The sequence below is a fragment of the Podarcis melisellensis genome, assembly GCF_964234715.1.
Source record: "Podarcis melisellensis genome assembly, chromosome: 8".
Lineage (NCBI taxonomy): Eukaryota > Metazoa > Chordata > Lepidosauria > Squamata > Lacertidae > Podarcis > Podarcis melisellensis.
In genome coordinates, this window is record NC_138540.1 from 19,293,199 (window position 1) to 19,320,869 (window position 27,671).

General features: G+C 49.4%; 1 protein-coding gene across 3 annotated transcripts in view; it reads right to left on the reverse strand.

Annotated features, from left to right (window-relative positions):
• NOC2L (NOC2 like nucleolar associated transcriptional repressor) overlaps window positions 1–27,671 on the reverse strand; it is a 78,474-nt gene that overhangs the window by 13,256 nt on the left and 37,547 nt on the right. For all 3 annotated transcript variants that reach the window (XM_081923567.1, XM_081923565.1, XM_081923566.1), the window contains exons 12-17: window positions 20,748–20,859; window positions 13,424–13,537; window positions 12,190–12,291; window positions 8,283–8,426; window positions 6,954–7,067; window positions 5,994–6,138 (exon numbers count right to left, since the gene is read on the reverse strand). In XM_081923567.1, coding sequence (XP_081779693.1) covers window positions 5,994–6,138; window positions 6,954–7,067; window positions 8,283–8,426; window positions 12,190–12,291; window positions 13,424–13,537; window positions 20,748–20,859 — 731 coding nt within the window. The remainder of the gene's footprint in view (window positions 1–5,993; window positions 6,139–6,953; window positions 7,068–8,282; window positions 8,427–12,189; window positions 12,292–13,423; window positions 13,538–20,747; window positions 20,860–27,671) is intronic.

Genomic DNA, 27,671 nt, shown 5'->3' on the forward strand with positions numbered 1-27,671 from the left:
CCGAAGACTTGCGGATAGCTTCCTGAAGCCTGGAGAGCGGGAGGGGTCGGTGCGCATCGACCCCTCTCGCTCTCCAGGCTTCAGCAAAAGCCTGCATTCGCTCCATAGGACACAAACACATTTCCCCTTCATTTTTGGAGGGGGGAAAAGTGTGTCCTATAGAGCGAAAAATACGGTATGTTATGCATTTTTGTAGTTTAGAACACAACCAGACAGTATTTGGCTCTTAAGGCAGCCAGCATCTATCTATAGTGTGCATTAAAAAAAATACAACCACCACACAAACTCATAACTTCTGCCAGAGAATTTAGGAGGTCCAACTTCTTTATATTTCAGTGGGGGGGGGGGGAATCCATAGAATAAAATACAGCTCCAAAGGACCTTATTCCCCTCATGATTGAAATGGAGAAGGAGGAAGTAAAAACTGGATAAGGCCCACTCTGGTGTAAGGTTGCCTCCAACCAAGTTCTCCTCAGTGTACACCCATTGGAATTAATGAACCTAAGTTGAGTGAAGGCCATTAAATTCAGATGGGTCTAAACATTAGGTACAACCCTTTAGTCTTGATTAGAGATCTAAGTTTGCAATGGTTAACTATCAGGAGCCAGGCTGCTCTCCAGACTAACTTACTCCGCAGAGATTATAGTTGCTATAAAACGCTAATGAGTGCTTAACTACTGCAATATTTAATTAAAAAAAAAGGAAGAGGGGCTGTGAGCTGCTGCTAATTAACAGAAAATTGGTAATTTCCAAGCTATTAACGGCTTATTTTCCACTCATCTGAACACAGCCAAGAAACTACAGCTATAGCATAAATAGGAAGCGCATTCTGTCAACAAGGGAAGAGCTTGCTGTGAGATGGGGCTTGCTCTCTGGTGAATTCATGGGGACTAGGAACCTGCTGCCTCAATCAATCAATCCTTCACGGCTGCTTTTCTGTCATGAGTTCCAATGAACACCTTATTATGCCATCTGCCCTGTTTCGGGAAGCTTTTAAATGTTCGATGTTTTGTTTTATTCCTTTATATTTTGTTGGAAGCCGCCAAGAGCGGCTGGCGTAACCTAGTCAGATGGGTGAGGTATAAAAATTATTATGATCACCATCATCTTGCTTCTCCCTGTACAAAACCCATTTTTTGGATACAGGGGTGTGAAAAATTTTTCTGACCGAGGGCCCCATTCCCATACAGACAACTTTCCAAGGGCCAGTTGTGGGTGGTGCCAGAGGCCAAAGTGGGCGGGGGGGGGGGAATAGGAGGTTGTTACCTTTGTACAAGAGGCTATATTTCCAGGTATGCAAAAAGCAGAGGGTTTTCAATGGCACTATAAACCAGGCATTGGCAAACTCGGCCCTCCAGATGTTTTGGGACTACAACTCCCATGATTCCTAGCTAACAGGACCAGTGGTCAGGGATGATGGGAATTGTAGTCCCAAAACATCTGGAGGGCTGAGTTTGCCGATGCCTGCTATAAACATTCCACTGTCAGACAATACAGAGACATTAGCAGGGCTCCAGGACATATTCCAGCCAGGCAAAAGCACTCAAGGAGGTTGTGGGAGGGTTCAGAGGGTGAAATACAGAATCCGGGAGGGAAGAATTTGTGCCTAGGTCTAACTACTCCCACCCCCATCCCATGTAAATACCATAGTGTTTCCAAAGCAGGCCCACCCATTTTCCAAGCTTCCGATAGCTTCTCATTACCCGATAGCTGAGCAATGCAACACTCACAGGTTTTGCTTGGAATCCTGATCCATCTCTGCACTCACCCCACTTTTTTTCTTTTTAAAAAAGAGTAAATCGTCTAGTCCTCAGGCCCCATGGCTCCTCACCCCTGGTTTATATGATCAAGAGGACTAGAAAAATGATTTTAAAAGAAAGACCTCTGTATTCCGCCTTTGGGATTCTGCACAGTCCACATATTTCAGTATCTAAGAACTTTTTTTTTTAACCAAGCAGATTTCCCAGCTGCACAAATTCCCCACACTAACTAAACACACACAAGAAGCCAAACAAACACAAAGTACCGTATTTTTCGTTCTATAAGACGCACCAGACTACAAGACACACCTGGTTTTTGGAGGAAGAAAACAAGGAAAAAAAATATATTCTGAATCTCAGAAGCCAGAACAGCAAGAGGGATCTCTGCGCAGTGAAAGCAGCAATCCCTCTTGCTGTTCTGGCTTCTGGGATAGCTGCGCAGCCTGCATTCGCTCCGTAAGACGCACAAACATTTCCCCTTACTTTTTAGGAGGGAAAAGGTGAGTCTTATAGAGCAAAAAATATGGTATGTTGTGCTCCTTCCTTACATCCTGAATCAGTGGCAATTTCTCCATGGCAGCCCTTAGTCCCTATCTGCTACATAGCAACAATTCATATATGAATATGTCTTCGTTAAGTATCTAACAGGTGCTTTCAAGGTATTTACAAGCATGCCGCAAAGTGTTAGATGCTTGGAGATGAAGATGAAGAAGAGGAGGTTCTGTCCCCCCCCAAAAAAGATGTTTTAATATGGTTTGGGAAGTTTGCACATATGCCTAATGGGTCTACCCCAGCCCTTTTTTTAAAACTGCGCATTATCAGCTTTACAACTGCACGATTCCCCGTATTCCCAACTACACACTTTGTAGATTCTTTGCCACAGAATCATAGAACTGCAGGGTTGGAGGGTCCCCCAGAGGCCATCTAGCCCAACCCCCTTCAAGGCAGGAATCACAGTTAAAGAAGGTCAGGCAGACGGCCATCCAACCTCTTTTTAAAAACAAAAGGAGAGCCTGCCACCTTCCGATGTAGTCCATTCCACTGTTGAGCATCTCTTTCCGTCAGAAAGTCCGATCTAATGTATTGTCAGAATCTCCTTTCTGGCAATTAAAATCCATTGGTTCGGATCCTATGCTCTGGAGCGACAGACAACAAGCTTGCTCCATCTTCCATGTGACAACAACCCTTAAGATATTTGAAGGTGGTTATCATATCTCCTCCTCTTTAACAAGATGGGGAATTAAGAAGCTGTGGTTGGGTGTTCCTCTGACTCTTGGAACATGAATGAAACGTGGTCTGCAGCACTGGTCTTCAACGGGTCGGCCTGAACCCACTAGGAGGTCTGCGGCATGATCCAAGGTGGGTCATAACAGGAGACCACCACCATGCAAATATGTGGGGAAAGATTAAGCAGTGGGTTCCCAAATGCATGCTTGAGCTGAAATTGGGTCATGAGGTCTGAAAAACATGAAGCCACCTACAGTCATACCTTGGGTTACAGACGCTTCAAGTTGCGTGTTTTTGGGTTACGGACGCGCGAAAACCCGGAAGTACCAGAACGGGTTACTTCCGGGTTTCGGCACTTGTGTGTGTGCAGAAGCGCCGAATCGCAACTCGCGCATGCACAGACGCGGCACTGCAGGTTGCAAACGTGCCTCCCGCACGGATCACGTTTGCAACCCAAGCGTCCACTGTATTCTACAATACAAAGGGGTGCACCCGAACCTCTGCCCACTTTTGTCTCTGGCCCCGCCCCCCACCAGCCTCATCCCCCGGCCCAGTTTTCCTCATAAGGGACCTTGTGCTGAAAAGGTCATCTAAATAAAGCAGAAATTGGCCGCATTCAAGGGAGGTTGCAACTTTGGGAAAGTTAGGAAGCTGCCTTATACAGAGTCAGACCACTGGCCCATCTAGTTAGGTATCATGGCTGGCAGCAGCAGCTCTCCCAAGGTTTCAGGATAGGGTTCTTTCCAAACCCCTCCTGGAGATGCCATTGAGTCTGGAGCCTCCTGCAAGTTCAGTAGATGCCCTGCCACTGGGCAATGGCCCTTCGCCGAGAAAACAAACATGGCCTCAATGCTTTTTGGGAACCAGAGAGAGAAAGAGAGAGGAGATTTCCAGCTGTGACAGCTCCTGCTGTTGTTCCACCGAGGGAGGCTCGCCAGCCTCCAAAACGTGTCACTTCATTTCGCATTGCCAGCCCGCCGCATGCTGACAGGATTTCCCTTGCCTCTCTCCTCGCAGGGAGAATGGTGTCGCCGGGTTGGCAGCTAGCTTTAAAGGCGGGCACATCAGCAGCCCAGCCATGCGTGGCCTAACCGCCTCTCCAGGGGTGCCCGAACACCGTTCCCTGCTACGACCCAGTGCCCCTGCCACCAGCACAACACACACACACAGAGCAGCAGAAGCATTCCTGCCTCTTCTAGAGTCACGCGCAACTCGGCTTGGAAAAAATGCTGACGGCGAAGACTGCCAAGCAACCAGCTTAAAATCAATACAGGCCCAATGTCCTCGTTTATTCCTCCGAGTGTCGTGAGAGGGGCTCGCCCGTACATGGCCACGCCAAAAACATGAACTAAAATCCAGATTTGCACCGCAAGGAACTCCCAAACACAACATTAAGAACTGCCACAGTGGGACGGACAGATGGAGTCTGGCATCTTATTCCCACCAGCTGTTGGCCACATGTCCCAGAGAAGCTCAAAAGCAAGCCTGTGGGGTGATTTGCCCAGCACAAGAGCCTCCGCTTCTAGCCCAAGAATGCTTCTTGGCTACTTGGCTATGTCCTGCCTCTACATTCAAAGGCAGTAGTGCTTCTGAATACCAGTTGCTGGAAACCACAGGAGCTCTTGTGCTCGAATCCTGCCAGCCGGTTTCCCCAGGCATTTGGTTGGCCACTGTGATAACAGGATGCTGGATTAGATGGACCACCAGCCTGATTCTACAGGGCTCTTCTTCAGGCTGTTGCCTGATTTCAGGGTTGCTGAGTTCTACTCAAAAGTAGATTCAGTGAAATTAATGGACCTCCGTTAGTCTCACGTTCATTAACTTCAATGGGTGCATTCAGAGAAGGATTAGCATTAGAGACAACCCAGTAGATTAATGAACTAGTTAGTGGAAACCATTTAGCCTAGTGAGAAGATGCCCCTCCCCAAAGATCTCTGAACTGTATTTAAGCTTTCAGCACCACCAGAGGTAATAGTGAAGGCTGGTCATTTTTCTTCCTTGTTTTCAACCTGCTCATTTTGACTTTGCCTTGCATTTGTTATGTCTTATGAAGTCTAGATTATTTCACTGACCCACAAGTCACAGAAAACCATGGTTTACTGGGAACATGCTGGTCTTGGCCCCTGTGCTCCTTCCCTCTAATGCAGGGAGGGTGCAAACCACAATCTCTAATTTAGCATTGTTTGAACCAAGGATGGGAATTTGCTTGCCCTCCCGGGAAACCACAAATCTGTGGCCAAAGCTTTTTCCTGGCTTCTTCTTCGAGGTAAGTCAGGAGCAAAACAAACCTCAGTCTCTAGTCTGGACACAATGGCTGGGATCACATGTCACGATAAACCACAGTTTAGTGTGAATGAGTTGTTGTTGCACCTGGCCGGGGAAGGCTGTTCAAAAGCAACCAAGGTACAAACCAGGGAAGAAATGCAGAACCGACTGCTCTTTTAAACAGCAGCAGTAGCAGAGACGCCCTTCTGGAATCTGCATGCAGGCTTGTGCTAAATCATAGAATCATGGAGTTGGAAGACACAACTGAGGGAAATCTAGTCCAACCCTCTGCAATGCAGGAAACCTGCCCACAGCTGTCCCTGGTTGGGCTCGAACTACCAACCTTCTGCTTAACAGCCAGGTGCACTGACCCACTGTGCCATGTGCAAACAGCCTCACCAAACGGCTAATAACAGGATCTCCCAATGCTCAGAGCCTTTGGCTTTCCCTTTGTATATTTCTGTGTTTATTTAGGGAAAAAAACATTTTTAAAAAACCCTTCCAAAACCAATCCTCACAACTAGCCAGCAATTCCCAAATGCTAAAACACACCGGCAGCAAATGTCCAAAGGGATGCTCTTTTCCTAATTCCCTCGCAACTGCGAGTGGGGGGCTTTCCTGGTGTGCTCTGGCTGCTATAACTCCCGCTTTCAAGAGAACAAGACATCTGCAAACCCCTAGTGGCCAAAGGGGAGACTGCAGCTCTCCCCACCCACCCCAACTTCAAAGTCCCTGCTGTACCTTTGACAGACAGACCGCCGACAGCATCTTCCCCCTCTTCAGAGTCACTGTCCAGCTCAAAGAGGTCCTTGAACTCCCTCTTATCGTCCTCCTTCTCTTCGCCCGGCTTCTTCCGCTTGATTTCAGGTAGGTTCAGATCTTCCATCTGTGCCAGGAGAACAGAAAACTTTAGTCCTCCCCGTTTCAGTCAAAAGCATAAAGCAGCAGCATGACAGCCTATATAAATATATCCCTTGCCCTTTAACTGAAAAGAACCACACACACGATTAGGACAGAGGCTGGGGAGCCTATGGCTCTCTGGACATTGTTGAATTCCATTTCCCATCAGCCCCGGGCAGCATGACCAATGGTCAGCGATGACGCAGCTGGCAGCCCAGCAATATCAGGGAAGGCCGTAGTCCTCCCCCCACCTGCATCCCTACAGTAAAGGTTCCTGGAAGCTGAAAACCCCACCCAGAAAGGAGGCTCACTGCTATGTCTCTGCATGAGTGGCTGCTTGGGCTCTTATTAAGATTACAACAGGGATGGCCCTCTAGTTGTTGTTGTTTTGGACCCTGGATTAAAGGCTCCAGGAAGCTGGAAGCATATTATTATAATTATTTATTAAAACAGGGAAGGAGAACCAGTGGCTCTCGAGAGGTTGCTGGACTCCAGCTTCCATCAGGCCCATTCCAGCACAGCTAATTGTTGGGGGTGATGGGAGATGTGGTCCGGAAACATTTGGGAAGGTCTCAGGTTTCCCATCTCTTGCTCAGAAGGACACTGACAAGAATGATTCCATCTCCATTCTGTTCAAAGGGCATATTCCAACCAGGCAAAATTACTCAAGCAGGGTGTGAATGAGGGCCAGGAAGGAGTGTGGTCTAGGAAGAGGTGTGTGGTCTGAGGATCAGAGAGAGAGGGCTGGGGGGGGGGTCAGCATTTGGGCCCTGAGCCTCAGCTTCCCCATCTGTGTCTTACCCGCTCTTTGCCACTGATCTCCAGCTGAATCTCCTTCTCCCTCAGCTTCTTCCAATGCACATAATATGTCATCAGTGGAGTCCCTTCCTCTCTGACCTTTTTCTCCCATTGCTCCTGTCAAGGTAAGCAAGAAAATACCGTTGTCAACTGCAAGTGATCACCATCTTAAGAGCCAGCATGTGAGCCTATCTTCACCGCTTTCCCCTCCCCATCCCCCTGGAGGCAAGTCATAGTGTCTGCATTGCTATGCCCATTTTACAGTTGGTGCAGCTGAGGACTGAAGGGGAGAGGGCAGGCCTTTGCTCATTAGGATTCTAGGAGTCGTTCACACAGTCATTTGGGCATCCCCATGATTCCTTGATATGCCAAAGGCCACTTTGATCCACTGGATTAGCAGCCAAGAGAAGTTTTCTCTCCCCCCCCCCCAAGTCTAGCACAGCTGTGAGCCTAAAGGCCAACCATCTCAAAACCTTGTCAGCAGATGGAGGCTGTGTAAAAAGCTTTCTGTGTGTCAGCCCAAGTCAAACAGATCCCGCCACATCCTCGCTCAGAAACTGATCATCAGAGATAAATGGCCTCTGAACTAGAAAGCCCAGAAGCATTGGAATGGAGGAACCTCAAGTGTGGAACTCTTCTCCCCACGGAGATGCACCTCACAACTTCGCAGAACAACTTCTGCTACGTGCCAAAGACATACCTTTTTACCCCAGCCTTTGACGGTCAAGGTATTTTGTTTTGTGGGAACCACCCCTTTTTGCTAAATTTACGCTGTTCTGTTGTTAAATGGTTTCATGCATTTTATACATACAAAGTACTTCTGGAGGATCACACAGCCCCCCCCATCCCTAAACTAGGCCATCACTTGCCTTTACTGCCACCTTCTAATGCAGGGGTGGGGAGACTGTAAACCCAACCCCACCCCCCACCCCAGATTTTGCTGGATTCCCATCAACTGACCACTGAGCCATGCTGGCTGTGGGCTGACATAAGTCCAACAAGATCTGGAAGGCCACACAAGCTCCCCCCCCCAAAGGCTGTGGTTACGACTGCCACAGAGGTCTCTAAATAATTTTATCATAAAGGCCAAAGATCGTAAGGGATTTCCACTGCGGCCTTAAAAAATATTAGTGGGCGTCATGAAACGAGAGCTCTGGGTTGTTGTTGTTTTTGTGGGCTGATCTCTTTTTCACAAGTCGACTCAAGCGAGAGTCGGCATCCACGCCCAGCCCTCCTCTTCCTTCCTGCCTTTGCTTGAGGCTCCGCCAAGCGGCAGTCAGAGCCCCTCTCCCGAGATGCTGAGCCAGAGAGAGAGAGAAAACAGAGACTCACCACAGCCTCCCGGTTAGCGACGCCAAAGGTGGCTTTCTGCCGCTTGCCGGTGATGTAGGCAGAGTTTTCCTGCAGCTTCTCCAAGAGCTGACGGATCGTCTTGCAGTAGTTGGCAACTTTGCACTCCTTCAGGAACGACTTCAGCTGCAGGAAAGGAAGGAGACATTCCACGAACTGATCCCATTAAATTCCCCTACTCTGCTCCTTACAACTTTATATTCCGCAGTACGGCACAGCTGCCAAAAGAGCAGGAAAGTATGGAACGCAAGATCCCACAGGAAGCTGCCTTGTACAGAGTCGAGCCACTGCTCCGCCTGGCTCAATACCCTCTACACTGACTGGCAGCTGCTCTCTAGGGTTTCAAACAGGGAGTCTGCCAAGGATTGAACCAGGGACCTTCTGCAGGCTTTACCACTGAGTCACAGGCCTTCCCTTAAAGCATAGGAAGTTGCTTTATACTGAGCTGGGTCCATCTATTTCAGTATCATCTACACTGACTGGCAGCAGCTCTCTGGGGTTTCAGGCTGGGTTCTCTCCCAGCCCTACCTGGAAATGCCAGGAACTGAACCTGGAGAGCTACTGTAAATCAGTGCAGAAAATACTGAACTAGATGGACCAATGGTCTGACTCAGTATACAGTGGTGCCCCACAAGACCAACGCCTCGCAAGACGGAAAACCCGCTAGACGAAAGGGTTTTCCGTTTTGGAGGCGCTTCGCAAATCGAATTTCCCTATGGGGTTGCTTCGCAAGACGAAAAAATCTTGCGTCCCCCCGCGGGTTTTTTCGCTTTTTTCGCCCTTTTCTTAAGCCGCTAAGCTGCTTATCAGCTGTTCCGCTGATAAGCCGCTTAACAGCTGATCGCTGGAAGCCGCTTGACAGCTGTAGCGCTAATCCGCTAAGCTGTCAATGGGCTTGCTTCGCAAGACGAAAAAACCGCTAGACGAAGAGAATCGCGGAACGAATTCTTTTCGTCTAGCGAGGCACCACTGTAAAGGCAGCTTCCTACTCCTGCCTTACATGGCCCTAAGAAGGGGAGGGGGGAACAGACCCCTGCCTCTCATTTTTAAGAAATTGCAGCTTGAGGTTTGAACTTTGTTCGAAGCCAGCCATTTGCATCTTTCTCTCCCCTGAATTGCCCCACTAGTCACTGGAATTTTGGGCTCAGAAACCCCCGCCCCCTGAGCTGCACATCTAGACAAAGCATGGTATGCCCAGAGTCACCCCAAAATCATGGAATTCACTTGTGAGTGAGGACAACATCACAACATCAGCACATCAAGCTACAGAAGGGAAGGAGAACCCGATATGGTGCTATGTTCCTTATAAACATGTTATTTGGAGTTAAGGGTACGGGGTTAGAGATCCAACTTTTCAGACCACAATCCACCAGGGCAGTTCTTCTGCACAAGCTCTATTGAAAGGATCAGGATCTGCGCAAGAGAAGTTTCCTTGATACCTTATATGCCTTGTAGCCATAGTCCCCCAGCTTTTAAAATAAAAATGGGAAGCTTAGAACAAAAAAAAGTTCATTTAGTCCAGAATCCTGTTGGGCAACCAGATGCCTCAATGGGAAGCCTGCAAACAGCACCTGAGCACAACATCAACTCTGCCCCCCTGCAATTGGCATTTATTTTATTTCTTTTTTTTATTTGTTGCATTTATACCCCATCTCCTCCCCCCCCCCCCCACGGAGCTCTGGGCAGCTTACAACAGCTCTCCTGCTCATTTAATCCCCACAACAACCCTGAGAGGTAGGTACGGCTGAGAAGTAGCAGAATCGAACCCTCATCTCTCAGGCCCTAGTCCAACACTCTAACTCAGAGCTTTCAAACTGTGTGGCATGACACATTAGTGCGTCGGCTGCAAAGCGTAGGTGTGTCGTGCGAACATTCCCTGCTCACCTCCTGGGGCTGGAAAGGGGTTAGTTTAACCTCCAGTTTGCTAGTTAAAGCCACCCAAGTTAAGTAAATAGGTACCACTCTGGAGGGAAGGTAAACAGCGTTTCCGTGCGCTGCTCTTGTTCACCAGAAGCAGCTTAGTCATGCTGGCCACGACCCGGAAGCTGTACGTCGGCTCCCTCGGCCAGTAAAGCGAGATGAGCACTGCAACCCCAGAGTTGTCCACGACTGGACCTAAAGGTCAGGGGTCACTTTACCTTTACGTTAAGTGACCAGGGCCGGGGCATCTGGATCTGACCTCAACTGCCAAGCACTGGACACAGACACAGAACTTTGCTACACGCAAAGCCAGCTCAGCATCCAAATGAAGAGTCCCCCTCCCAAATTCTTTCCTTAAGACATTCTTTCTCCTTGCTTCCTTCCCACTTCCTCTCTCTCTGTGTCTCTCACAGTCTTTTCCCCCAGGGCATACGGATGGGGATGAAGCTGGAAGCCTGCGTGTTCGTGCTAATTGCAAGCATCCCCCCTGGTTGCTCCAAACAGCCAGCCAGCTCAGATTATCCTCAGAGATTGAAGGAGGACAGGCAGCTGTTCCTTCCCTACAAGCAACCTTCTGGGGCAAACAAAAGCACCCCAAGGTCCCTGGGCAAAGGGTCCAGGGGTTTAAAACCAAACCTCTGCCCACTACAGCCTGACTCCCTAGCAAAAAGAAGGTTGTAACAGTCTCCTCTGGAGATCCTTCCAGGCTACAGCCGCGTTCACGAATGAGGCAGGCCAGGATGGGAGTCCAACCCCGCGCCCAGAGGGAGGGGGTGCAGGGGGTGGAATTCCAGGAAAAGCAAAGCCCTGCAGAGGCGTCTTTAAGAGAGTGGAAAATAAAGGCGTTTCCCCAACGGCACTGCTGCAGACAGGGCTCCCACCCAAGCAGAAAGGGAAGCAGTGAGGGCATTTTTAAAAACATGTCACTTTCAGAAAGGGCCATAGCTCAGTGGTAGAGCATCTGCTTTGAATGCAGAAAGTCCCAGGTTCAATCCCCAGCATCTCCAAGTAGGGCTGGGAATGTCTCATGCTTGAAACCCTGTCAGTCAAAATAGGCAATTCTGAACTGGATGGCTGCTATTTAGAAGTGGACACAGGGAGAAAATGCAACTTAAAAAAAAATTGTATTTAAATGAAAATTTTCACATGGAATTTGCATGTTTTGAAAAACTGCTAGCTAAATTATTTACTTTGTTGGCGACAAGCCTAAATCCTCCTCAGAGCAGTCCCACTAAAATGAATGAACCAGATTCAGTCATGGCTATAGATTTCAATGGGTCTACTCTGAGTAGGATTGGGGCACAATCCTTAGTTATTTAGTTGTGGCTTTATAAACAGTTAACAACCAAACTTTCTTCAGTGCACAATAAAATGAAATAAGTGAAGATATAAAAGATCGACAAACAGCAAATTAAAGGTGATGGGTTGCATCCAATGCTAGTCCTACTCAGTGTAGCTCAATTAAAGTTAAGGGGTCTACTCTGAGTAAGACTTAATTGGGCCACACCCCAATAAAACCACTTCTACAATGATTATTCAGTGGGAAGGGCTGTAGAACAGTGGCAGAGCACATGCTTTGCATGCAGAAGGTCTCAGATCCAGGCATGGCAGGGACTATCCCCTGTCTGAATCCTTGGGAGAGCTGCTGCCCGTCAGTGCAGACCACACTGAGCCAGATAGACCAATGGTTTGACTCAATATAAGGCTGCTTCCTATGTTCCTAGTGCAGAATTTGGGACTGACGGGTGAACACATACAAAAGTGATGCGGACCAGAAATAGGGCAGGTTTGCTCGCCGCTAATAACCAGACAACTTCCTGGATGAGCAAAACTTCTGTAGGTTGTCAAGTCTCTGCACTATCATAGACAGGGAACAAGCTCAGTCAGGATCCCCATTATAGAGGGGCAGGGCTAACCCAGAGAGAGGTGCCTTTTCACCCAAGGCTAGTTTTTTGACACCTGGACGCACCTGGAGAATAGTTGGGAGGGCGAGCTCCGGAAAACCGATTGTATAGGCCTGGCCGTGAAGATACTCCAGAATCAGGTCGTATAGCTGGTCAATGAGGCCATCCTGTGTGGGGAAAAGCAGGAGAGGGGGTCTTGTTAGAAAGAGAGAGGAAAGGCAAGTGCTTGTATTCTGCTTTCCTTTCACCACTGAACTCGAGACAAAGTATATGGCTTCTCCACCCAGGTGATCTCCCAGCCAGGCACTGAGTGGTAGGGAATCTGATTTGCATGCAGAAAAACCCAGTTCAAGCTCCAGCTTCAAGCCTTAGCATCTCCCAGTGTGGCTGGGCATGTCCCCTGTCTGAAATCCTGGAGAACTGTTGCCACTCAGTGTAGATAGGGCGAAAGGCAGCTTTCTGTGCACCTATTTCAAGGAGCGCTGAATTCAGAACCATGAGGACTGGGAACTTAATGCTCTTTTTAAAAGGAGGGTCATAGTTCAGTTGCAAAGCACTGCTCTGAGCTTCAGCCTCAAGCATCACCAGTTACCCATGATCAATCAGGTAATGGAGAGCCGCATCCGATGAGAGGAGACCGTGGCGGCGGCTGTGGTGCTAAACTACAGCTCCCATCATGCCTGTTCAATGGCTGGGCTGGTTGGGGCTGATGGGTGTTGGGAGTCCAACAACACTGGGATGGAACATCAGACGGGTGAGCCCTCCCAAGACCCTCTGCCCAGTTCAGCTCTTTTATAACAAAGGACACCTGCACCTTTCATACAGCTGGCCAAATCACAGAGTCCAGACGTTACCTATATAATGACTCATATTAATTACTTCTGGTGATGCTTAATTAGACTTGGTTTCGTAATTAATTAGGTGGTGCAAATGGGCTTATGGTTGTATTCACTGCCCGCAGGGTGTCCCCCCAATTCTAATTCTATAGTACTCAAACTAAAAATTTTACTAGAGAACTGCAGCTCAGTGGTACAGCATCTGCTTTGCATGCAGAAGGTCTCAGGTTCAATCCTTGGCACCTCCAGGCAGGGCTGGGGAAGAATCATTATTCCCCCCCCTCCGCCCCCAAATCCTTCTGCTTCTAGTTATTTGAACGTTTCTTTGAAGGGAGGAGTATAAATAACCACACAAGCAAATATGGAAGATTAGGATTTCATAAATTTGGCATTTCAAAAGCTGCTACTCCGAAAAGCCAGAGGCTGGACCACGCCATCTCTGCCCCCAAAGCCCGCCCCTTACCCGGAAAGCCTTCTCCTGAAGATTGGCATTGGAGAGCTTCAAGATAACAGAGAAGTTGATGGGTTTTGAACTCATGCGTCCCGGTTTCTTGTTGAAGTCTACCTGCTGGAAAACCTATGAGATAAAAAGACACAATCTAGTATTTACTATTTGCTCAGGAAGGAATTGGGTGTCATGCTATTATAATCGTTCTGATGGCACCATGATTTCTACTTGTCAGGTAGAACAATCCTCCTCTCCCACCCCCACCCCCTTTGCTGACCCGGGACTCTCCTGAACCTCCAGAGGGGATTTGGGAGATATTGGGGGGAATGCCAGGGGGGTGAGAAAGCCCCATTGCATTACCAAGAATCTTCCCCTAGCAAACCGGGTTAACTGAACCCACCATTCAAAGCTGCTGGTGTACATGCCATTTTACTGAATGTCAAAGTTCCTGTGGGTACAATTTTCGCCCCTCACCCAACTTCCTGAAAGCTCCCCTGCCACCACCTAGGGGTGACCTAGAAGCTGCATTCACACATCACAGGAAGCCAAGAACTCCGGCTCTGGGGCGAGTGAGTAAACATTACAGTTTAGTGCAATGCCTGAACCTGGCTCGCTAGCCAGACTTAAGGCAAGGTTTTGCTTCCGGGGTCGTTAAAGAGAAAAAGCAAAGAATCATACTCCACAAGCAGAATGGCCAACTAAGCCAAAGCTCTCGCCTACAAGATGATGCGGAGTCAATGCTCTGTAATTTTCACTGACCTTCTCAGCGACCCTGTGAGGCTGGGAAGTGAGAGAGAAAACAGGTGCCCTTCTCCCAAAGCCACCCCGGTGAGGTCTATGGCAGAGAAAGGATCTGAAGAAATACTTTAGATGCGATGAAAGGCTTGCTGTGGTTAGAGCACCATCTCTAGGCAGGGCTGGGGAATGTCCTCTGCCTGAAACCCCCTGCAGAATTGTTGGCAGTCAGTGCAATGAACCCTGTGCTAGATGGGCCAGTGGTCTGACTCTGTATAAGGCAGCTTTCCTATATTATTCCCTTCCCCTAAACCCCGCCATTTCAAACAAATGAATCAAACCCCAAACAACGCAGACAGTGCTGTATCATAATCTCCTTTTCAAGCCTCCCTTAAATTTCAGAAGCAGTTTGATCCCTAGCACTAGGTGTGTGTGTGTGTGTGTGTGTGTGTGTGAGAGAACGAACAGCAGCCCAAATCTGCCCCCCCCCCGCCAGAGCTCAATAAGCTAAACTGCGGAGGGTATGCAGATGTTGGCTCTTCCTTTGCTGTGCAACACCTGGTGGAACAATATTCCACCACCCCTCCATCTTCCAGAATCACTATTCATTCCCTTTTCCGTGTCCTGGGCCTCTCTTTCTCTCCCATCCCCCACCCTTGGAGTCCAAGCAATGGGGCCCTCACACATCCATCAGCGACCCACCATTTAAAGAGTCAGCTGAGTGCATTTGTGTCTCTCCTCTTGCGACTCTCTGAGCTTATCAGTTAACCTTCCTTATTCCTACACCCCCCCCAAACACACACCCAATGAGTGCGGAGGGGGAAAGAGGTGGATTTTAGATTGTCAGAGCAACCTTGCCCCCTATGGGGAGGTGGGAGGAGCAGGCGAGTTAGAAGGGAGAGAGACATGGGGGAAAGTTTTCCCACCTTAATTTACCCAAACTTGCCTTCCTGTATTAAGTGTCTGAACAAGGGCTGGTGGAACGAACTTCTTGGCAGTCTGTGTGAATTGATTCTTTAAGTATGCATTGTTCTTGTTTTACACTGTACTGTGTACACACAGAGAGAGTTTTTATCATTTTAAATGCAATCATTTTTTTTCATTTTTTAAATATTTCTGTTTCACGTATGCTTTTATTATATAGCAAATCACTCCAGGAAGCAATCCCTAAATGGAAATAAATAAAATCAGCTTCCCAAGTGCTGCCAAAGAATAAGGAATGCCCTCCAGCATCCTCTTAAACATAAGCAGAGCCGGGTAATAAAATAATAGCAATCATTAGCTGTAAAGTAGAGCCGAATCTCAACCTCCTTTCAAGTAGGACTGAATCCCTGCAAGGACCCACCTTGTTTTGTTTCTTCTGATTGTAAGTTGTTCTAAACAGTTTTTAATACTGTAATTTAAAGTCGTCAATCCCTGCTGGGACCTTAGAGCGAAAGTCAGGGGGTAAATAATTGACAGCAGTAGCTTTGAGCAGAGTCCTATGCTAATAATAGCAATAATAAAAAACTTTTAAGTAGAGCCAAATTCTACGATTCTACGAAATCCTCTGAAAAAGAATAAGAATAAACAGTAGGACCCCCTTCCCTGGGCCTTGCCCCCTACCCTATAACACTGAGACCCTTCCAGAGGCCCACTCAACCTCTCCTGAAACATGTCTCACCCCTCAAGAGAGGGAGAGCGAAGGGAGAAGCCGCCAGTCGGGGGGGGGCGGGGAGAGAAGCAGGGCAGGTGCTCTTCGCGCCAGAGCAGCCAAGGCGGCTGTCAAGGCCCATCACTGACACGACTCTTATCTCCGGTGGCAGGAGCCAGGGGAATTCCAGCACCTGGAGGGGCGGCAGGAGACGTGCAGGCTGTCAGCGGCGGGTGGTGACAAGGGCACGGGGGAAAGCAGAAAGGGGGGGGAGCACAGTTAGAGAAAAGAGGAGCCGCAGAAGGCCCCTTTCCCTGCTGTTACTTTAGGATGAGAGCAGCAGGGAGGGAAGAGTAATTGCATCCTTTGTCACGCAAAGCACACGCCGGGATTCCGGAGAAATTCATTTGAACGGTGGAAATAAGGTGACCTCAGAAGATGGGGCTGAAACTTAGGAACATACTAGGCCTTTCTAAATCTCTGCCCCATGACAACGTAAGTCTTTGCATGGAGAAAACTAGCACTTCAGGGTTCTGGAGTGGCGATCTCTTTGGTGTGCCATTTTCAACACGTAGCAAGTTTTGTTTCTGAAAGGGAGGTGGGGAATCAAATACACGAACACAGTAACATAGGAAGCTGCCTATACCAAGTCAGACAATGGGTCCATCTAGCTCAGTATCGTCTGCGCTGACTGGCAGCCACTCTCCAGTGTTTTAGGCCGAGGCCTCTCTCAGCCCTACTTGGGATTCAGCCTCAGAACTCAGGACCTCGCCTGCAACACAAGTGCTTAACTTCTGGGGAATGCTGGCTCAGATTCAGTGGCCTAGTCGCTCCCTCCCAGCAACCTGCAAATCTTAGACAAGAACAGCTCACAGGCTGCTATGGGGACAACAGCTCAGAGGCCTAAACTACCTCACATTGCTGTTGTCAGGACAGAATGATCCTACTCAGAGTAGACCCGCTGAAATTGATGGACGTGACTAATCCTGGTCCATTGATTTCAACAGGTCTGCTCCTGAACAAAACTAAGCTGGATGAATGTGTGTGTCACAGCTGTCAATGTTTCCCGTTTTTTAAGTGAAATTCCCTTATTCCGAATAGGATTCCTCGCAAGAAAAGTGAAAAGTTGACAGCTATGGGCGGGTGTATCTATATACAGTGGTACCTCGGGTTACATATGCTTCAGGTTACATACGCTTCAGGTTACAGACTCCGCTAACACAGAAATAGTGCTTCAGGTTAAGAACTTTGCTTCAGGAGGAGAACAGAAATCGTGCTCTGGCGGCGCAGTGGCAGCAGGAGGCCCCATTAGCTAAAGTGGTGCTTCAGGTTAAGAACTGTTTCAGGTTAAGTACGGACCTCCGGAACGAATTAAGTACTTAACCTGAGGTACCACTGTATATCTATCTATATCTCTCTATCTCACAAAAATACAGTGGTGCCCCGCAAGACGAATGCCTCGCAAGACGAAAAACCCGCAAGACGAAAGGGTTTTTCGGTTTTTGCGACGCTTCGCTAGACGATTTTCCCTATGGGCTTGCATCGCAAGACGAAAGCCCATAGGGAAATCTCGGGGACCTTTTTTTAAATGCTGGCGGTGGGGAGCAAAGCCTTTTCCCCCCGCCTCCGGACTTCAGAAGAGGTCCAGGAAGGCCGGCGGGGGCGAAAGGCTTTGCTCCCCACCGCCAGCATTTTAAAAGCGGTCCGGGATAGCAGGGAAGCGCTTCCCGCTATCCCGGACGGCTTTTGAAGGCAGGCAGGGGGGGGCAAAGACTTTTGCCCCCCGCCCGCCTTGGGAAGAGGTCCTGGACCTCTTCCCAAGGCGGGCGGGGGGCAAAAGTCTTTGCCCCCCCTGCCTGCCTAACCGGGGGCTTTTAAATCGCCCCGGGACTGTCCGGGGCGATTTAAAAGCCCCCGGACGGCTTTTGAAGCCTCCCCCCGCCGCCCGGCTTCAGGGCATCGTCCCGATGCCGGGCGGCGGGGCAGGAACGCCTCTCCCAGCCGCCCGGCTTCGGGGCATCGTTCCGATGCCGGGCGGCGGGGCAGGAACGCCTCCCCCCGCCGCCCGGCATCGGAACGATGTCCCGAAGCTGGGCGGCGGGGCGGGAAAGCCTCCCCCCGAAGCCCAGCGGCGGGGCAGGAAAGCCTCCCCCCGCCGCCCGGCATCGGAACGATGTCCCGAAGCCCGGCGGCGGGGCAGGAACGCCTCCCCCCGCCGCCCGGCATCGGAACGATGTCCCGAAGCCGAGTGGCGGGGCGAGAAAGCCTCCCCCCGCCGCCCGGCATCGGAACGATGTCCCGAAGCTGGGCGGCGGGGCGGGAAAGCCTCCCCCCGCCGCCCGGCATCGGAACGATGTCCCGAAGCTGGGCGGCGGGGCGGGAAAGCCTCCCCCCGCCGCCCGGCTTCGGGGCATCGTCCCGATGCCGGGCGGCGGGGCAGGAACGCCTCCCCCCGCCGCCCGGCATCGGAACGATGTCCCGAAGCCCGGCGGCGGGGCGGGAAAGCCTCCCCCCGCCGCCTGGCATCGGAACGATGTCCCGAAGCCCGGCGGCGGGGCGGGAAAGCCTCCCCCCGCCGCCCGGCATCGGAACGATGTCCCGAAGCCGAGCGGCGGGGCGAGAACGCCTTTGTCCCCCCTGCCTGCCTTCCCAGGGGCTTTTAAATCGCCCCGGACAGCGGAGAAGTCCTCCGCTGTCCCGGGCGATTTTAAAATGCCGCCCGCCAGAAGAGGTCGGGGGAAGGCGGTTTCCATAGGAACGCATTAATTGATTTTCAATGCATTCCTATGGAAAACCGTGCATCGCAAGACGAAAAACTCGCAAGACGAAGAGACTTGCGGAACGAATTAATTTCGTCTTGCGAGGCACCACTGTACTGGAACCAGAAGATTGAAAGGAAGTTCCACATTTTGAGAAGCTTATTCCCACACAAACTTCCTTCTTATAAAGGGGCTGCTTGTCTTCGGCGAAGAGTCATGAACCAAAATCTCCCCAACGCAGGCGCTCAGCCCATGTGCGCCGTCCCCACCCGCCGTGGGTGAGCTGCCTGTTGCATGAGCCCAGCGCCATCGGATGTGGTCGCTGGCGGAAGCCAGGAGGAAAAGCACGCTGAGACCACGGGGGCGGCTGGGCTGATATATGTGGCTTGCCACGAGGGAGGAGGCATCGCCGCTGGGACCCTGTTATCTACCGGAGGTTGAGGGCTGGGAGCTCGGCAGCGCAAGCGGGGAGCGAGAAGGAGGAAGGAAACAGATGCACGGAGGGGAACAGCCAAGAAGCCGCAAGGGGTCCGGGAGAGAGAAAAAAAAAAAGAGGGAGAGGACGAGTGCAGGGGGGGGCTTCGCTGGCCGCTGCAGGCGGAAAGGATGTGGTTAACAAACGGACGTTTGCAACGACATAAAAAAATAACCACAGGAGGGTTCTCGCTTCCCAGCAAACCACGGTGGCTTGGCTAATTCCCAGGCAACGGCCTCTCCCCAAACCACCACCCCTCCCCGCCCCAAACTTCTCACCGTCTGCCATTTCTCCTTTTCCTTCCCACCCTCCCCTTTCAAAGAGCACAAATAACCAGACACGGGGGGGGGGCAGCAAAGCAGAGGGGGCCCCATAATGAATGCAAGCAACAGATCCTGGACAGAGGCTGCTACACAGCTGAGTTACGCTGTAGGATTTGCTCCCAAGTCCACATTCGCAACCCATGCTTAAATCACTGCGATATCACTTTCGACACTTGTAGCGTCTTCCCACCCCCCAAATAATTCTGGGAACTGTAGCTTGTTAAGGGTGCAGAGAGGTGTTGGAAGAATCTCTACTCCCCCCCACACAGACACTGTGCAGTTTTAGCAACCAATTCACAGGGAATTCTGGGAACTATAGTTCTGTGGGAGGAATTGGGGGGAGGTCTCCTAGCTACTCGCAGCACCTTTTAATGTTCTACAGCTCCCATAGTTCTTTGGGGGAAGCACTGGCTGCTTAAAATGGTATCACAGCACTTTTTATATATGGTGTAAATGTGGCCCTACACGATGCAGTTCTCAAGAGGCAGCTTGCAGCTCAAATTTGGGGAAGGGAGCAGATTCCTAGGGGATACACAAAATTTGTCCCAAATGTGGGGGGGCAGCATAGCAGCCGCCTTCAGCACAACCCTTGGGTCTGGTTACCAAGCCCAACTAACTGAAATAACTGCAAAGCAAAACTTAAAAGAGGGAGCCATTCTGGACCTGTAAGAATTGACATTACAGCTAAACCTTCATCAGGCCAACAACATTTCAAAACAGTGTGCAAGCTTTGGAGTCCTCCAGAACTCTTCATCGCCAGGCCAGGTGGCTTCTGCTTTGGTACCAAGCCAAGTTTAAGCTTAAACCCTAAACAAGACTGTTCTATACATTTAAAACTGTATCACACCACTTTGAACAGTCACAGCTTCCTCCCAAAGGATTCTGGGGACTGCGATTTGTTAAGAGTGCTGAGAGTTGCTAGGAGACTCCTATTCCCCTGGCAGAGCTTCAATTCCCTGAGTGGTTTTATCAGTCAATCCCTCTCTTCCCAGGGAATTGCAGCTCTGTGAGAGGAACGGAGGTCTCCCAACAACTCTCAGGACCTCCCTTAAAAGATTACAGTTCCCATGATCCTTTGGGGGAAAACATAATGGTTTAAAGATTACAGTTCCCATGATCTTTTGGGGAAAGACATAATGGTTTAAAGATTACAGTTCCCATGATCCTTTGGGGGAAGCCATAATGGTTTAAAGCGGTGCGATGCCGATTTAAGTGGATATTGCAGGCGGATCCCAACTTGGAAGCAGTTTGTCCGAAAGACCAGCCTGCACACTGAAATCCACAGAGGACACTGTCTTGGTAGCAGAGCCGCTGGTGGTCCACCCTGTGCCCACCTGGAAGAGGTCCTGAACACACAGGAAGCTGCTTTATATTTTATTACTGCGCCATTTGCGCTGGTGAAAAGAGCACTCACCTCCAAGATAAAGGGCAAGACAGGAATGAACGTCCGAGTGCTCTCCGAGAGCAGGGTCAGGGCCCGGGCGCAGTGCATGCGCAGGGGGTAGAAGCGAGCTGTGGGCACCAGCCTTGCAGGGAGAGAAAGAGGAGAGAGGAGAACGGTCGTCAGCCACAGAATCAAAACTCTCTATCCTGCTACAGAGGTTTCTGCCATGAGAGCCAAACCCGAGAACTGATATGTTGGCAGAACAGCTGCACGTGTATTTCTACAGACCTTCTAATGCACACTTTGTCCACCAGTAGCAGCAGGACAAGGCAAAGGAACAGCAACAATGGATGAACTTAAGCAAAATGCAGGTTTGCATTTTCTTCCGTTTGATTTGAGCCAGGGATGAACACAAAGGAGTTAAAAGCATGATAAGAAAGTCCATGAGGCAGAAACTAAGCTAGTAAGGCCTCAGCCACTGATTTTTATTTCTTTACAGCAAGGGTGGGTAGAGAGCCTTTAGCTCTCCAGAAGTTGTCGGGACCCCCACATCCCTTCAACCCCAGGCAATATGGCCAACAGTCAGGGATGATGGGGTCCAACAGCATTAGGAGGACCAGAAGTTCCCCATACCTGGAGACTAGAGGCTTCTGGGAGTGGGAAGTACTGCTCAGAAAGGTGGCTCCCTGTTACGTCTCTGCACGAGTTTCTGCCCTGGTTTTTATTAAACTGGAAATGCAACATTTCCTTTTTATTATTATGACATCTATGTATAGCAGTTATGTATATAAAAACTGAAATTACTGCATATATAAAAGCAGTGCATAAAAACAATTATAAATATTAAAACTGATTAAAAACTACACCAGCCTATAAAGTAAAATCCACGCAAATCCAAAGCAGATTTCAAAAAAGTTTTTAGAAGATGGGTTGAAATACAAATGTCCATAGCAGGCATCAGAAAAGGCAACAGAGAAGGTGCCTCCCTGTAGTCTCTCTGCACGAGTGGCTGATCTGAAGACTTCTCCAAACAGGATGATGGAACCTGTGGCTCTCCAAGCATTACTGGACTACAACTCCCATCAACCCCAACTAGCATGGCCAATGGCTAGGGAAGATGGGAACTGGGAGCCTAACAACATCTGGAATGTCAAGAGCAGGCATAGCTAAACTCAGCCCTCCAGGTGTTTTGGGACTACAACTCCCATCATCCCTGACCACTGGTCCTGTTAGCTAGGGATGATGGGAGTTGTAGTCCCAAAACATCTGGAGGGCTGAGTTTGCCTATGCCTGGTCAAGGGTTCCCCCATTCCTGGCACAATCAGGGACAGAGTTCAAGGGACGCCATCCCAGAACAACTGCTCCGCTTAAAAAAACGGAGAGATCTACAGGAACTCACACCATTCTTCCTGCTTCTACACCCTCTGCAAGTCCTTCCCACTTTTCAAAGTCATTCCCCGATCACAGCTCTTGTTCTGAGAAGCAAATCACATCACACTGCTCCCCACTCCCACCCCCACAAAACGGCAACGGCGACTGCTGAGATTGTAAAAGCCAACGAGGGCGAGAAACTGCATCAGCCGCACCATATAAATCACACAGCACCCCTTCACCCTCACCCCCACCCCCCCACCCGCCAAATAGTGAAATAATTATCACTGGATCCATTATGGAAATAAATCTACTTTCCCGCCCCCCGAGACCTGGCAACCGGCGAAAGCGATGACGAAAACCTTCTACAGGAATTAATTGATTGGGGGATAAACCTGTTAAAAGGTATAGATTTACTGTAAACCAAGGCCATTAATTTCAGAGAGCGAGGCAAGGCGACAGCCGGCTTAAAAACTTCCCAGCGGCGAGGGACAGGCCTGGAATGAAGTATGTGCCAGGAGAGTTTGTCGCCGGACCAGCTGACCGGTCAGCCGCGAGACAGGAAAAGGCTGGAGTACAAGAGAGGTGGTTGCCTGAGGAACACAGAAGCTGCCTTCTATTGACTTGGACGACTAGCTCAGTATTGTCCACACTGACTGGCAGCTGCTCTCCAGGGTTTCTTTTGTAGCCCAATCTAGAGATGAAGGGGATTGAACCTGGAACCTTCTGCTTACAAGGCAGATGCTCTTCCATAGAGCTACAGTCCTTCTTTTAATACATGGGAAGCTGTCTTCTACTCAAACCATTGATCCATCTAGCCCAGTGCTTTCCAAACTTGGGTCTCCAGCTGTTGTTGAACTACAACTCACATCAGCCTTAGCTAGAAGACCAGTGGTCAGGGATGATGGGAATTGTAATCCAAAAGCAGCTGGAGACCCAAGTTTGGGAAACACTGGGCTAGCCTAGTGTTACTCACACAGCCAGTGTAGCATAGCGGTTAAGAGTGTTGGACTAGGACATGGGTAGGCAAACTAAGGGCTGGTGGCTGGATTCGGCCCAATCGCCTTTTAAATCTAGCCCGTGGACAGTCCAGGAATCAGCGTGTTTTTACATGAGTAGAATGTGTCCTTTTATTTAAAATGCATCTTTGGGTTATTTGTGGGGCCTGCCTGGTGTTTTTACATGGGTAGAATGCATGCTTTTATTTAAAATGCATCTCTGGGTTGTTTGTGGGGCATAGGAATTCGTTCATTTCCCCCCCTTCAAAATATAGTCCGCCCCCCCACAAGGCCTGAGGGACAGTGGACCACCCCCCTGCTGAAAAAAGTCTGCTGACCCCTGGATTAGGACCTGGGAGTCCAGGGTTCAAATCCCCGCTCAGTCCTGAAGCTCACTGGCTGGCCTTGGGCCAGTCACAATCTCTCAGCTGAACCAACCTCACAGGGTGGTTGTGAGGGAGAGAACCTTGTACGCCACTTTCTAGCTCTTTGAGAAAGAGGTGGGATATAAATGCAAATAAATAAATGCATTTCCATGTAGGGTTGGAGATGGCTGCTGTCTAAAACCCTGGAGAGCCTGTCTGTGTCAACAACACTAAGCTAGCTAGACCAGTGGTTTGGCTCAGTATAAAGGGAGCTTCCTGTGTTCCTGGTTGGCATCTGCCAAGCAATGATACATCTCCTATATACAGTACACAGAACCCGCAAAGCATAAATGTTTATCTGCTGCCAGCCAGTGTAGGCAACACTAAGCTCCCTACATTACTATCAACCAAGAAAATTACCAAGAGCAGTAGCTGCAGTTATATTTGTGGGGCAAATATAATTGTGGAATTCTGTGAAGACAGTAGGGGTGTACAGTTGTGTACCTGAGGCCACAAAACAGTTGAACTAAACACTCGTGCAGTAAGTTACACACAATGTTCAACCAGTGTCTTGTCTGTGTACATTTGAGAACAAGTGCTGCATAGTGTTTAGGGTGCTGGAGTAGGACTAGGGAAATCTGCGTTCCAATCAGCCACGAAGATCAGTTGGTGGCTTTGGGCCAGTCGCTGCTTCTCAGCCTAAATCTACCTCACAGGGTCGTTGTGGGGGGCGGGAGGTGTATGCCACCTTGAGCTCTTTGCAGAAAATATTAACAGTGGCAGCACCTCAGCTAGGCAAGTGTGCCCACTTCCACACAAACGCCTATATATGTAGCGACAGCTTGTACCTGTGTTCAGGGTAATGTGTGAACAAGCCTAGCATCATGTCTGAATGTGGTTGCAGTGCGGTTGGTGTCAACGACAAATGAACCACATTCAAACCGCCTGCCCGGTTGGCACCTTTGGGAAAAGTATTTTCGGCGAGAGGCACCTCAGAAAGAATTCCATTTTAAAAGAAAAAAAGATGGCATTACAACGTAACATTTGAAGAGAAAAGAAGAAGGGTGGTTCTGGGTACATGCGATTAACCTGGAGAGACAACCCGCCCCCCCCCCAGCCGCCCTTATATTCTTCCCAGTCCTAACTCTCCACACACACACACACACACACACACACACACACACACTTATTCTTGGCAAAGCATTGTTTTTTTAACACAGTGACAGCCAAAATCCATTCTGGCAGCCTCACACAGCACTCTTGAACCCCCAGGCCCACATTCCTGTCCCACAACTCTTCCCTCAAATCTCTGTCAAACCGCAGGAAACGAAGGCCGACGAGCCTCCCCCTCCACCATGCGCCAGAGGGTGGGGGGCCTTCGGAGGCAGCGGGCAAAGGAGTCAATTCCAGCTTCTGTCGGCAACCCCTGTGCTGCCTAGTTATCTTGTTTAAGCACATTTAAAATTCTGCCCTGGTTCCTGCCTGAAGCAAGAGAGCTCCCGCGGACGGCATTAGCTTCCACTCTCGTTTCTTCCACGGCTCCGTTTCTCGAGGGCGAAGCGCCACCTTCTGGGCAAAAAATAATAATAACCAGCACGGTGCGCTTCTCAACCACCCGATGTTTAAAATTAAAACAAGCCAGAAGCGTTCCTTCTAAAATCTGTTGCCATTTTCTTTTCTTTTCCACCACTCTCCTCACATTTAAAGTCAACAACTTGTGAAAAGCCACTGTGGTGTAGAGGCGGGTAGGGATTGAAAGGCGTTAAGAAATCAATCTTTATCAAATACAGTGGTACCTTGGGTTACAGGCGCTTCAGGCTACAGACTCTGCTAAGCCAGAAATAGTACCTCGGGTTAAGAACTTTGCTTCAGGATGAGAACAGAAATCGCTCGGTGGTGGCGCGGCTGCAGTGGGAGGTCCCATTAGCTAAAGTGGTACCTCAGGTTAAGAACAGTTTCAGGTTAAGAACGGACCTCCAGAATGAATTACCTCAGAAGTCGAATGGAATCCGTTCCGGAAGTCCATTCGTCTTCCAAAACGTTCGGAAACTAAGGCACAGCTTCTGATTGGCTGCAGGAAGGTTCTGCAGCCAATCAGAAGCAGTGTCAGACATTTGGGTTCCAAAGAATGTTCGCAAACTGGAACACTCACTTCCGGGTTTGCGGCGTTTGGGAGCCAAAACGTTCAAGTCACAAGGCATCTGTCAACCAAGGTACTGTTTTTTCATGGTCGATGGCCAGGACTGATGGGAGGTGCAGTTCAAAAACATCTGTAGGGCCAAAGGTTACCCTCACGTGTGACAGGTGATGAACCAAATTTCCAGAACTGCACTGGAAGGCTGTTTTCAGCTGAAAACTCATGGTAAACAATACCAAGATTGATGGACCAATGTCTATTGAGATGGGCTCAATATAAGGCAGCTTCCTCCGTTCGTATGTCTTAAGGGAAAAGCTTGATGAGTCAAAGCACTGGTCCACCCAGCTCAGTACTGTCTACACTGACTGGCAGTGGCTCTTCCCAGGGATTCAGACAGGGCTCTCTCTCTCAATTCTACCTGGAGATGCCAGAGACTGAAGCTGGAGTCTTCTGCATGCAAGACAAATGCTCTAACTGACTGAGGTACAACCCTTTTAAACATTCATAAGAGACCAGTTTGAATTTTTAAAAAGTTTGTACAAATGCAAGCAATCGATCTGCATGGGTTACTCTAGATGCAGAATATGGATGGAACAAGGACCTCTTCATGCTCCATCCATATTCTGCATCTAGAATAAACAGCATACCTGGTTTGTGCAAACTTTTAAAAATTCAAGCTGGTCTCTCTAGATACAAACACCCTCCATTTTCAAAGCTTTTAGGGCCTGTTTAAAAAACAACAACTTTTGCACACCATCCCAAGAGCTGTCCTCTTATGTGACAGTCACCAGCAAAATTCCCCTCCTCTCCTCCCAGGGACCTGCTGAGCTCACCTTTCCGAGAGGCCTCAGAGACAGCTGATTTATCTGCTTAGACAGGTGGAAAACTGCCTCAGCTCGTCCGCAGGACAATTAAAAGCCCCGCTTAAGTGAGGGAAAGACATCTCGGGGGGTGAGGGAAGAGAGAGAGAAGGGGGGGAGAGGCGAGCTCTGGAAATCGTTTAAACCTGTTTATCTTCATCAACACTCAGAGGAGCCTGGAAACGCAAGCAACGTAGGTTTTTTGGTTTTTTTTTAAACCAACCGTGCAATCTGGACACGGCATTAACAGGATTTCTGGAGATTGCTGGAGTTTTAGAAAATTTACTGCACACCCATTAGCCTCCAAGTGTGGTCCCAAAGCATGGAATCAGCTGGTGTGGGCCTGAGTGTGTTACGTGTGTGTTTCAAATAACAAAAACATTCAGGGTTCTTCATACAGGTATAGGTTTGCAGAAATATGTCAAGAGCATCAACAAATCTCAAGCGGCTCCTTTTCAGGGGCCATCACTCATTCTGGATACTTTGCGCCTGTGCTGGTTTATGATGTTGTAACCCAGGGAGAGCTGCCAACATGGTGCCCATGGGCACCAGTGTGCCCGCTGGTATGTCCTATAATGCCCTCAAACGCCTCAGTAAATTAACCCTCAAAATTTCAGCAAGGGCTCAGCCTCTCCAACACTGAACATGCCCCCTTAAACATGCCCACATTTCACCGGGTGCCAGGATTGGACACCTGCCATCTTTTTTGTTGCAGGTGCAAAGAGCTTCCTTTTTACCCTTTTATATGGGCTGACAAATTATGACCACTTTAAACACTCATCACTTCTCCCAAAGCATTCGGGGAACAAAGATCTGTTAAAGGAGCCAAGAGTTGTTAGGAGACTCCTTTTCCCTCTCACAGAGCAAGAATTCCAGGGAAAAGGGATTGCTAAACCACTCTGGAAATTGTATCCCTGGGAGGGGAATAGGGGGTCTCCTAATGCCTCTGGGCACCCTTAACAAACTACACTTCTCAGGGTTTTTTTGAGGAAACCGTGAATCTTGAAAGTGGCATGATACTGCTTTAAATGCATAGTGCAGATGTGGCCTCAGTGAGTGGCTGATGGAGGTTTCTCCCCCCTCCCCGATAGGGCAGCTGTGCAGGATTGGGATTGCCTACCCTATTTTTGTTGGTCCTGTCTTCCTCCCACCCACCCCCTTCTTTCAACATTGTGGCCATTTTGCAACATGCCACCCACCTCCTGGCAGACATTTTGTGACTG